The 13,439-nt window shown below is 41.0% G+C and overlaps 1 protein-coding gene across 11 annotated transcripts in view; it reads left to right on the top strand.

The window, feature by feature from the left end:
• The window catches only part of LOC117605741 (agrin), a 347,580-nt gene that overhangs the window by 315,982 nt on the left and 18,159 nt on the right, over positions 1-13,439 (top strand). For all 11 annotated transcript variants that reach the window (XM_034327402.2, XM_034327405.2, XM_034327404.2 and 8 more), the window contains 4 exons: positions 3,805-4,041; positions 11,053-11,268; positions 11,521-11,762; positions 12,584-12,770. In XM_034327402.2, the coding sequence (XP_034183293.1) occupies positions 3,805-4,041; positions 11,053-11,268; positions 11,521-11,762; positions 12,584-12,770 (882 nt within the window). The remainder of the gene's footprint in view (positions 1-3,804; positions 4,042-11,052; positions 11,269-11,520; positions 11,763-12,583; positions 12,771-13,439) is intronic.

The raw sequence follows: 13,439 nt of genomic DNA, 5'->3' as shown, positions 1-13,439 counted from the left end.
GCATGTTGCAAACCTTAACGTGGATTAATGGTGGCCGTTGTATTACGGTGGTCAGATTATTCAATAAACCAAGGTAAGAAAGATGGAATTCTTCTTATTTAGAATGACCCTCGTAATCATTCAATGGCCAAGTCCACTTCTCTGTTTCCTAACCCGACAATATCCGGGCTGCTCTCAAAGTTTGCCTAACGAGGCTCATTCGACACGGTCCGATTGTACCAACCATACAGGCCACCCTTCGATCCCATTATTCCCTCCTCTTGATCCTCCCCTTTCATCTTCCTGACCCTTGCTGCCGATACGTTCTGTCGTGCCACTATACTGACCGCGTGCATCTCGATAATGACCCACTAATTGGCAATCATCGATACCTAAGCTGGAAATCCGATCGTCCATCACTTCGTCATCGTTTTCGAGCATTTCTGCAGGTAGTAGTGGCCTTAAAAACCTTAATGGTAATCACTGAATGTAATTTTCAAGTACACGTTGAAATTTGTTAAAAAGCAACGTTTCAACGTTAGGAAAATTTGCAAGGTAACAGAATAAATTACAAACGAATCGCGGAATGAACGCATCGTTACCGTAACGCGGAACAAAACAGTATGGCGTGAACTGGAAACGATGCCATCGACAGTTGACAGACGTTTCGACGAGCATTAACGAAGAAGCTGGCATCGGTGAACACGCCGGTAATGCGGTACTTGCCGATAATAAATTATCCGCGAGCGTACTGCGACGGTCAGGTGCACCGACAAAAACCATCAAAATGGATTATTAATTACTATATCGCGTCGACGGCATCGTAGATAGGGGTGAAACGAGAGGGTGGACCATGGTTTCTGAGAGGAAGGGACTTCTATCATTAGTTTTTCACTCGACCATCATGAAATTAGCTAGATATGATAATTAAAGAATTCTGATTCAATTTAATACTTTTGATAGTCGCTTCGAATATTTTACAGTTTGAATAGAATTTGTAACTTTTACAATAATTAATTTCGAACAGAATGGAGGAATCACGAATTGTAAACACGATGTATACCACTATAATACTCGTTGAAACGGCCATTCAATTTTCTACGAGCATAGAACGAGCAGCTTTAGCAAATGATTGATTCGCGAACTCAGTTAAGCTGGCTTTTCGATTCCATTTTGTGTTTGACTAACTCATATCCAGCGCTATTTCGTTCGTCGAATGGTACAGCGATAGTTTTATAGAGAATGTTAATCTTTCATCGACATGAATGACCGACTGGGACGGATTAAAAAGTTGAACGCGGATTCGCATGACCGAAAAACAGTGAAACTTTAAAGCTGATTGCATGTCCGTCCCTCGTCGTTCGCTCTAAAAATACTGTGCTCTGCCGTTTCAATTAAACGTTGCTGTTTTAAACCGTGAAACCGGGAACGGACAAGAAAGCAACCAGACTCTTAAATGAAATTTCAAAAAGTGTCCAGCCACTTTGCTCATAATTTCAACGTTGAATAAACGCTGCACCTTTTAAGTTCGAGTGAATTTAACTTTTAAATCGATCTTAGATTTCTTAATAGCTTTCTCGAAACGAGTCGAGCCAACTTTTACCGCTCGTTTAAACGTATTTTTCTTATAAACACACGAGATAAAATTCTATCGGGAAGGATCATAAATTAAAATGAAATGTTTTAAACTTTCCCAGAGATGCGGTGCTGGAAGTGGAACATCCTAGGGCGAATCTTCGTCATTTCGAGTAATTAGGTTCCGTCGTGTTACATTAGGAAAATTCGTTCCATTAGGATGATTGTGCTTGGACAAATCGACTGGTGTAGTCGATGGTGGGATAACCGACCGCTAATTGCGTTTGTCCTACCGATAATTAATAACGCATCGATCACGAGGGCGCGACGACGAGTGGATGGGCGAATTAAATGCGTTAACGACGATAATCAGGTTGTGGTGAATGGCAAATCGAAAATACACCGGAACCCGGGAGTTATTGAATGCAAACGAGGCCACGATCCATCATCCGGCTGAACCTGCTGGCTTTCCACGACGACACAAACGTTTGCAACTGTCGATCGTCTAAACGAGCTAGTAACTAACGAAACATAGCTACAGCTCTCTGAAAGACAAATTGCAGTTAGAGAGTTGCGTTTACTTTGATGCTTAGGCATTTTTCTCCAATTAGATTAACCATTTCACCAGTGACGATGATAATATTTATTCAGTTAAAAATAAGTACCTAAATTCTGAAATTGTGTTTGTAATAAAAAGAATGGGTCAATGTAAGTTTTACTGGATTCAAATGAGATATCGAAATCGGAATATCGATTAAGTTTAAATACGGCGACCCTAATGGCGAGAAAATCAGAAGCTTTACGAGCAAGAAAAGTGCTCGGTTATATTAAAGCTCGTCAAGGTTTATGTCCCGTTAAAACCTTCCTGAAAGGAACATGCGCTTTATCGTTTCAAATGGGAAAAGTAATTACAGTTCTTGAAACTCGCTTAACTATATAATTTTATCTACTCAATTCATTCCCTAATTTTATAGGTTCTCTTTCCGATCTTACAATATTCTTCGAGTATGTATGTTTCCCTTCGTTTTGCATTATTAAAAACATTTATACGACATCTTTGAGCTGAACAGAGGCATTGAATTTCGAAGAGCGAATTCTTTGCCTTTTGCAATTTATAGTTCCACCGGCGCACTTTGAAATTTCACGTTCGGTGACGTTTCATTTCTAATTCCTGTGTCACCGAGAAATTCACGAACGCTCAGAGGTGTCAGAGGGTCACTCAGTGCAATTCCATTGTCCTCGAGTTGGAAAAGAAGACAGTTGGTGAAATGCAGCGAGTAATAGCGACGAGATGAATAGTGGTCGGTTTGATTTGCAGAAGGGAACGCGGAAGGGGCGAAGCAAGGAACAATGATAGGCAAAGCCGTTCTGATACTCTGCGGCGCGTTGACGATATCCCAGTGCTGCTACGTTTTCCCAAAAGGTACTTGAGCTCAAATAACGAGCGAAACGACATCGTCTAGGCCTCTTCGTATTCTGTTCCCGGTTAACGAGACTCGATTTGTATCCGCAGGTACGCGTAACGAAGTCTGCCGGAGAGAAAAAAGAAAAAATGAAAGACGGCTCATAGGCGACCACAGCCTCGAGTGCCTTCCGGTGGAATAAAATATTCAAAAATAATTTTTAGATCAATTTCTCGATGCGATTTGCATGAGAATTAATGGAAATATCTGTGGGATGATTCGTGAATTTTAATCTTTGAATTTTAATTGTGTATTTTTAGTCTTAAAACGAAAACTTTCTCGTTATGTTTCATTTTTATTCATTTCTCTACAGATCGTGAAGAGAATTATTTGTAAATTGTTCTACCAAAGGATATCCAGTATTTTCTGCGGTTTCTTTAAAAGAGGATCCAAGAATCACTGTACCCACGACGAACGGTAGAATGTTTTAATTGGGTTTACCGTTCTATATTCCATCGCGGCGGTTCCATTAAAAATTTTCACCGGCTTAGCAGCGACTGAATATTCGCGGAAGCTTTTTATCTGTTTAAATCCCAGGAAGAAAGGAGACGAAGCCCGCACACGGTCACGGCCCGTAGAATGTATTCTATCGCGCTGGCTAAATCCCCCGTAGACGATACTTTATTCATCCTGAATCGCGTTGATTTAATTTTACGCCGCTTTACGGTGTGCCTCGTGTTTACGGCTAGTAATTATGTTCGTTGCCACCAATATCAAGAAAAAAAATCATCGATCAAACGTGCTCGTTAATTATTAATTCATCCGGCACGATTAATTTTTGTTACAGAAATCAAGGACCCTTGCGAGAAACTGAACTGCACTCAAGGTTCGCAATGCGTGCGGAGCAGAGACGGTGCCGAGGCAACCTGCGAATGCCTCGAGTCCTGTCCTAATTTAGGGGATCATGAAGGATCGGGTCCTGTCTGTGGCACAGATGGGGTCGACTATCCGTCCCTCTGCGAGCTGAATAGAGCAGCCTGCGCGAAGGGTGCTAACATCACAGTGGCATTCCAAGGCAAATGTGGTGAGCAATTCTTTTTGAATTTCTTCATTTATATAGAAATCATTCGCTCTTCGATCTATTAATAATTCTCATTTGAATATTTTAATAATGATATTTCGTTCGAATATTTCACTCTGTGTACACAGCCAATAATCAGTGTTTAAACAGTGGGTATTAAAAGAAGGGCTTGTTATCCGTAGAATGAAAATCTGAAATCCGAAAGCAATTCTGTATTCTTGCCTTTCACGCCTACCCGAACCGTAGAATTAATCAGAGGCAAGCTTTGGTACGGTAAGTAACCGACAATGGAGCATCGAAAAATAGCGGGTGAATTAAACGAAAGGCTAACAAAAGGCGAAAAGACATAAAAGGCTGTAAAAGGAAACGAACGGAGCCGCTCGCAACATCGACAAAAAGACAGTGATAAATTAGAGGTATGCGAGCAGCATAGGCAACCGTTTCTCTTTCTCTTCGTTTTGCGTTTACTCTTTCAAGCACACGCTTAATCGTTCACCCACACAACTGTACCAACTGAGAAAACAAAGGATGGTGTTCGTGGATTTCGTAGCAAAGGCAAACGAAACACCGGCATATTCGGGCATTTGTCGTCCGATTAAATCGATCCTCCGTCATTGAGAAAAATCGACTTTGTTCTTTCACTTTTTAATCTGTCAACACATCGATCTTCACAGTGAAGAGAATATAATCGTCTCGATTTTCAATTCAAGCCTATTTAATACCTCGCGTAATTATTTAATATAATATTTTTTATTTTTCCTTCAATTCGTGTATCTTTCATCGTGGCTCTGTTTTCGATACACCTTTTAAAACACCTTCTCTTGTTCTTCCTTTTATCTTCCTTTCTGATACGCGTAAAACTCTCTCTTAAGGAGCTGTGCATTTCTTCGCGTATAATTTTCTTCTTGGATACGGTACGTCGCTTTCTGATGCTTTCTTCTTCCGCCGCGAATTTCTACCTTGCGTTTTCTACACTGTATTTCCTCTTCAACCGAGTTTCCATTTCTCTGATGTTGATCACATTGCACCTTTATCCACACTCTTGAATTTTTCTTTCAGAAAATGTATACAATTTCATTCCTTCTTTGTCAGTATTTTCAGTGCTTTTACCGTTCCGTGTCATTCTTTTTTTATGATAATCCGGTTCCATATCAACATTCCTTTTCTAGATTTAATCTGTCCTTCCTCTATCTTCCACTTCCTCTCCATGTTTGACTTTTAGAGCCGTTCTTATTCTCTTCACTCCTACCCTCGTACTGTGGAGGATTTTATTATATTATTCCACGCTGTAGGGCATAAGGTTCCTATTTTCAGTAGCTCAGTTCCATTGTTATAAATTTAGCTCTCGGAGAGAGCGCATTAATTACGAGATGGCCTGATAATTTTAATACCCAACTTTCGCTTGATAGAATTTAATTTTATCCCTCCGTTTTTCAACTTGGATTTTCCATTTCTTTGCAACAAATATCACCGATCGAATCTTCTTTTCCCCTGTTTATCCCTCGACGTCATCTGACGCGCAATGAAAACAGCGAAAGCTCGAATACAGTATAAACTTGGCGTTTAATCAACCGAGTAGTAAAGACAAATGTTTGGTCAGACAGGTAGCTGTGCGGGAAGGTGGCGATGTTTACTTAGGATTAGTTAAGTCCACCCGTTGCCACCCCATTCGCCCATACTCCTCCGTCGCATCTTATTCTTCGATCGAACACGGCAAATGTTACCGGTTCCCGGTTAATCGTAGACGGTAGTTAACGAACGTACGGGAACACCGACACCGTTTCCCGTGGGACGTCCTCAACGCGACGTAATTACTGGTGATTCTCAACGAAACCGTGCGATGAAAATTAAATCAGGTCAACGTGAATCGAAACGTAAACTCCTGGAGTTCATTCGTGGAAAAAAATATTGGCTTATTGGAGGAATTTATCGATGATTCAGAAACCATTTTAGGGGATGGTTTTAGAGCAACAGACATTCATTCCTAATACTTGTTTTAAATAATATCTTTGTTAAATCAAGATTGTTTCTTCAAAGAAGTGAATTTTACTTAATTAGTAACGAATTAAAGCAATCAAAAATAAGTCTTCCAAGGAGCATCAAGCAAGGAAATAATTCCAATTATTCGTTTTGTTTCTCAAATTGTATATGGAACAATGAAATATAATAATCAAATCGTCTTGTTCAAAGGAGTCCATTCTTCTTATTCACCCTCATCGATGCAAAAGTCAGTTTGCGCTTTCGAGAGAGGTCAAAGGGTGTCTTTTATCAATCATATCCAGTCACCCCCACCAGTGAACGGTGAAACGACGAAATCAATAATAAATTCTGTTGGTAAGGGGGGATGGTCGTGGCTCGTTTCCTATTCGAACACCCCATCCAGATACCTGACCCCTCCTAATTTCTTCGGCAACGAGGACGCCGAATCAGAGGGGGTGGAATGGGTCGGGTCGCGAATCTCAAGTGGCTGTGACGATAAATCAAATTAGCTCGAAACTTTCGAGACTTTTCGATCGTCACCCCTCGCCACCCTCTCGTGCGCCCCACTGTCAGAGACGATTGGCCTGAGGGTAAATTGAAAAAAGAAGGGCGGGGAAATGAGTTTTCGAGACGGACGAACTTTTTCAATGATTGAAAGTAGCAGCAGCGAGAAAGAACCGACGACGAAGCAGCCTGAAGAAGTAACACAAACGCATACTTCTTCTGGCATACTCGTGTACAGATTCGATATTTTTAATTACCGACGCACGCAGCGGGGCCAATTAATTCAGAGACGATACCGAATCCTGGAAATTAATAACGTCGCAGGTGAAGAAAGTTATGGAATCTCATTAACATAATTCCAATTACGGTTCGATTTCTAACAGTTGATTTCCATTCGCACCGAAATAAACGATTCCCTCGTTCTTTTACTAATTGCTTTCGATGATAGAGATTATTGCAATTCATCATGGTTAATCTTACAATTATTCAATTATCGTTCAGTATGCACAGCATGATCGATAAGTACCTCTCTCCAAACGAGCCTTTGAGAGATAAACGTACAGACACGAGTTCCTTTCCAGCTCTTTCTCCTTTCCCCCTCTCCATTCTTCCATTTCGCCCGAGAAATTCGCTTTACCTCCTTTCCAGCGAATATCCAGATTCGAAATGAAGGTGGGTGTACCAGTTTCTTCACGCTCCAGTGTGCCGAAATAAGGGTCTTCCGCGGAAAGGGAGATCTGTTCGACGTTAGCTCCGTAGCTACGATCCTCAAAACGGGCTCAACTAAATTCTCACACTAGTCGCGTTAAGGTATTCTCGGTATGAGGATACGTTGAAGCCTTGAGAAACGAACGAGAAAAGCGTGCACGAATCGAACACACGGCTCGAGTGCACTCGATTTCGATCGGTCGTTCGTCAATAAATGCAACCAGCCGATTATTCTCGTCCTACGTGTCCCTCTTTAGAATCTAGATACACGAGAAGTTTAGCTGTCGTTAGCTAATAATTTTCTAACAAATTTTATCTTCTACGAATTATAAATTCAAGTCAATTATCGTTCAGTCGCATTATCAGTACTATGTTACTACAACAACACCTGGTAGGACAGGTATTTGGAAGAGCAGGGAATAAGCAAACAGCGAAGACTTAGTCTTGTAAAGTAGCCCGTTTACGATGCAGTGTACACAGTGAAATCCCTAGGAAACTCGGGTGTTCGTATCCCCATACCATCGTAAATTACCATCATATTGCTAGGCGGATGCTCTTACGCGCTTATGTTTACGCGCCCGAAGCCTAAGTGACTGCTGTTCTATTCGGCTGTAAGGGAAGAGCTGCAAGGGTTTCTGTACGCTTTGGGGATGCCGCGGATCGAACGGAAGTGGCTTGCTGCCAGTACACGTGAACAGATAGCGACCGTGAAGCTGCTGTTAACATACACCCAACCCGTTCCATCTCTGGCATAATTCCGTTGCACGATGCTAGTAATGCCTTTGCCGATTCGAGGAATTCTCTGACCCTTCCCTCGTCAATTTACAACCATTGGAAATGATATTTAGGAGCGGAAAGAGTTCGCCTATGATTTTCTTCTTCAATATAAACCGACATTTTTTTTCTAAGTTCGTATATTAATTAACCTTCTATCATTAGAATGTAGATCAATTTAGACCAGAAATTTGCAGTTTCATATTTTCAGAAATTTCGTGAAGAAAAAATTTTGTTAGACGAACAAAATAAGTTTTGAACGATTTATTCAGATAATTCAGGTATATTTTATAAATGCAAGAAAACGAGGGTAGAAATTGCTTTCTGTAAATATTCTATGATATTGTAAGAAATGTTTTTATCATCGAAGTGAAATAGAAATTGCTTTCAAGACTCCATTCACGAAGAAAAACCATTTTTAATTTTGGTTTAAAGTATTGAATACACTTGAAAGCGATAAAAATAGGAGAGAAATCAACATTTTTCATACAAATTTCACGTAACGGCCTGGTTTCTAGATAAAAGTAATTTCTCTTAGGTTTTCCAGTGATTTTCCCAAAAAATAATTTTATCAAAAAAAATATAACTGTACTTGCAATGCGTCATCCTACATGTGACCATTTTCATGTTCCAATTAAAACATATTAATCAATTACCAAATATTTATTGGAATAACTTTATCATATTCCATCACTTTAATTCAAAAATTTGCTTTCTACTAAATTGAACGTTCAAATGACTTAATTACAACTTCATTTCTCAGAAACATGTATCGCGTTATAATTGATCCAATGCTCGCTACTAAATTAATTCTCTCCGAGGTATCCGTGCATGGGGATAGATATTCGACTGTATAATTCGCTGACTGCTCTTCAATACCTGATTCTCTCTGTGTTTCGAGCGTACGGGAATTGTACGTGCTTCTATTCGACGATTAAACCAGGCCAGTTTCATCAACTAGATTCGATCAAGAAGAATTCACAAAAATGGAACTGATCTCGACGATTTGTTTATCCGTCTGAATATTCCAACCACAATGTTGTATCTAAATTTTTTGTGAAAACATATCGTTCTATTCAAGTAAAATTAAAAGCAAAAATCAATCATCTTGATCTATTCAATAGAAATCTTGAAATTAATCTAATTAAATAAAAGGAATAAGCGTCATTATTAACATTTAGTTTCAATTAAACAGATAATTGTCGAAGATGAATTGCTTTCTATTATCATTTGTACATCGCTTACATACACATTTGTCGCCGCGTCAAGAAAAAACAGAACGAATCGTTGGGAATAACAACGAGACGCAAAATAAGAAAGCAACGAAGAAAAATGAACGAGCAGAGAAGTTCACGATCTTTCAATTCGTTGACCAAACTCAATTCAGTTCCCTTTATCCGCCACTTACCCCGGCAAGGCGCAACTCGCTTCCTTATTCCACCCCGTCGCTTATTATTCCTTTCAGAAAGTTATTCTCCGTGAGAATGCAAAATACGCTCGGTGTGGCTCGAGATGAACGAGGTGGGTGTGAGAGGACACAACGGTTGGTGGGGAATGAAAAAGAAAAAATTAAAAAAAAAGAAGAAGAGGAGAAAGTAGCCAAGCTACGTAAGAAAGTTTCGCGTAACTCGGAAGATTAGACAAGGCCCGATGTTGCCGTTGGTGACAGCCGGTAAAAAAAGGGGAGAGGGTGGCCGAGGGGTGAGAAAAGAAGGTCGACTCTAGTGGCTCTTAGCCACGGACTTAAAAAACAATCGCCTCGCGGCGACGCGGGAATTTTAAACACACCTTTTATCGCTCGTCCGGATGGCTTTTGTTCGACGGAATCGTCCGAGACTGGAACAGTGTGAGAATCGAGGACTCGACGCACCCTGTCCACGATCGAAGGGCTTTAAAGCAATTTACGAGGGGTTTTACGGTTTCAAGTGACGCCAGTCTGTACTGATCTTTTTCCATTTTCCCCTTCCTTCAACCGCCCCACAATTTCTCTTTTCTCCGTCTATCGTTTCCTCCATCGAGATCGTTTTATATTCAATATTATTTTAATACCATCCCTATTTTCCTTCAGAAAATCATAAGACAAATCGTGAAAAAGTTTCTGTGTTTCCTAAAAATATTCCTACAGGAATTATTTTATCACGTAACAGAAATAAAAATAATAAAAATAATCTTTATCACTTGTCAGTCGCCTATTATAATTGTGAAACTTCCTTCATCCTAATTAAAGACTCCAAGTCGCAATAGTGTGTTTTCGAGGCAAACAGGTGTCCGTTCACCCCCCGAAATCTAAGAGCGAACACAGACAAAAAATTTAGGTGGCTATAAAGACAAATTGTATTAGACGAAAGAAGGAAATTGCACCTTGCTCTTAACTGTTCATAAATTATCGTTACGGGGGGTTGAGAAAAACGAAACTGGTAGAAGGTATACCGGGGATATTTGGGTAGAAGGGATGTACTTCGATTACAACTCTGGACGAGCCAGTAAAGTGGCGGTGGGCGAGGAAGAAACGAGGGTGGTTACGGAAGGGTCGAGTTTAGCCGCTCCACTGGGCTGTAACTCGAACTAACCCCGAGAAACACCACCGCCTCGAGAACTTGCCGCGTCAGCCTTGCTATAAGGTCGAAACCTACCGCCTACGGACAGGAAACGGAATCCAACTTCCTTCCTTGGTCGAGAGCGAAGATTAATCTCGGCGCAACCATGCTTCTACCTGTGCCACGGTAACACCCTCCTTCGACCACCTTCCTTGCTTCAACCCTGCTCGCGAGACCTCATCCACCGTTTTCTATCTACTTTTATCAATCTGACTTCAAGCAACATTTTTCTAACTCGAGTTCTCTCATAAATCTTCGCTTATAAACCGCTATGATTCTATGTTACGTTTGCATTCAAATGAAAATCCGAATAAAATACAACCCACTTACCAGCTGTTATTCCGGTATCTAGGGATTAATGATTGTTAGCATTCGACTAACAAGCCCGATATCTTAAGCGCACAAGTTGAACGTGATTTCAAGCTGCACGTACCGCAATTTAATTTTCCAGATCCTTGCGGTAACGTGGAGTGCGCAGAGCCGGAAATCTGTCAGCTGGACGACTCGAGGCAACCGGGCTGTCGTTGCGGTGAGCAGTGCGGCCTCGAGTTCGCGCCAGTTTGCGGAAGTGATGGTAAAACATACTCGAATGAATGCAGCCTCAGGCAGGAAGCTTGCAGATCGAGATTATCTCTTAGGAAGGTGTATAACGACGCCTGCAGCTCAGGTAATTTAACGTTCACTTGAGAAATAGTCGAATTTCCCAAAAGCATCGTTTCGATACAAAACCGAATAAAATAATTGTAACCATGATCACATTGCAAATATTCAAATTCCATTTTCAATCTGAAAACTGAAACACCCTAACTCTATTAAAACCTTCAGTGATGACACACCATTGTTCCGGTAGCGTAAAAATAAAAACCGTGTCACAGTTATCGCGCTGTGAAAAGAGAAAACAATCCGAACCATTGTGCAGGAATTAATCCGTGTGACGAGGCGAAGTGCGGCCCGTACGAGCAGTGCGTTATCAATCGTCAAGGAATTGCGAGCTGCGAATGTGGGCCAGAATGCGAACCGGTGATGAGACCGGTGTGCGCACGCGGTGGAAAAACTTACACATCGTTGTGCGAGCTGAAGAGACAGGCCTGTTTAACGAAGACCAACATCGAGGTCGCCTACACGGGAACTTGTGGCTCTAGGGGACCATGCTCGGAGAAGGTCAGTCCTATCCTCTAGGTGTGAGACGCATAGCGTTGAAAGATAAAGGAAACGGCGGCAAATGTTTGAACGGGCAAGCAAATACACGCGACGTGACGAAAATCGTGATAGTAAATGTAGGTCGTAAAGGAAGGGTGAAGTTGAGCATTGTTTAACCAAAGAGAATAGAATCAAGGGAAGATTTATTTAAATACTAGAGGATCTTAGTACTTTGAATTGATTTACAGTCATGAGTGTAAAAGGATCATTTCTAAATTGAATTTTCTTATAAAGAAAACGATCTTCGGCTTAGTTTTCAATTTTTCATTCAGAATCGCTACCTTTTCCGCTCGGAGTACTAGCGGAATACACGACACCTTGTATAATTCTCAGCGCGATATTCGCCGTGAGAAACGTGCTCGTTCATCGCCGATGGAGAACAAGAAGAATCATCTGTGCTATTCGCAAAGCGCCCTCCCTCTACGATGTACATTAAATTCCTCGAATTAAAGTAGCGCGTAAATTGCGCGCACGGCAGGATGAAATGTCGCGAGCGATAAATTATCGGCTTTGGCTGAACGAGCGCGAGGAAGCAAGCGGATAGCCGAGAAAATCGACGACAAAGAGTCCACTGTCGTCCCGAAAGGCGAGACTTGGAAAAAGCGGACGACGATTCGCCGCGATTAATCTCCACGTTTTTTCGTTCCGTTACTAGTGAGAAAAACGGCTGAACGTCGGACTCGTCCGTTCGCTGGCGAGAACGTCAAAGGAAACGAGTAGAGAGATGGAGAGAGAGAGAAAAAATGGAAGCGAGTCGAATTGATAGGAATTTTCTTTCGCAGATCTGTCAGTGGGGTGCGATTTGCGCTGAAACGGGCGGCACTGCGATTTGCGAATGTCCAACTTGTCCGGCGGAATTTCAACCAGTTTGCGGAAACGATGGCATCAGCTACGGGAACGAGTGCAAGCTTCGCCTCGAGGGTTGTAAACATCGACGAGAGATCCGAGTGTTTTATCAGGGACTTTGCAGTGAGTACCGATCCCCACGGAAACGGGGACGTTTAATTCTCGACAATTTTCCTCGCATAATACTCTCGAAATCGTTATAGAGAATATTTTATCGTAGCTGCTACAAGGCCGATGTCGATGAATTTATTAAAATTGCTTTGATTGAAATTTTAATTAAAATTTTTAAAAAACACGATACTTTTTTATAATAGTCAACGTAATCTAAGTTCTTAACTCAATTACAATTGAAATTTAAATGAAGTACATATTACTTTTGAAAACATTCATTACGAATTTATTGAATTTTCAATTGAATTCGGGATAAGTAGAAAAAGCAATCAACGTAAATTCCTGTTAAGAATTTTATCCGAGCAGCCGAGAAAAATAAAAGAATCCTTCAGCTAAATGAGATGACACGCAAATGCTTATCAAAAAATCAATCCTTGCAATTTCGTTTCATTCAGCGATCGGAACGAGGATAAAAATCGAATTAGTGGAATGTCTACTTAAATTGAGAACAATTTCAAATGCATTCGCGGTGTAATTTAAATTTCCTCTTCATTTTCTCGAAACGTTCGTTCGTTCGTAATTTCGTTCCATCGTTTCAGCGTTAAAATTCGGTCGATTAAGATTTTTCCGCGCGAAACCCGTTGATTGAGTATTGATCGGCGAGCGATGGAACAATTAGAG

This window comes from Osmia lignaria, chromosome 14, assembly GCF_051020975.1.
Source record: "Osmia lignaria lignaria isolate PbOS001 chromosome 14, iyOsmLign1, whole genome shotgun sequence".
Lineage (NCBI taxonomy): Eukaryota > Metazoa > Arthropoda > Insecta > Hymenoptera > Megachilidae > Osmia > Osmia lignaria.
This window is presented reverse-complemented; position numbering and strand designations above follow the sequence as displayed.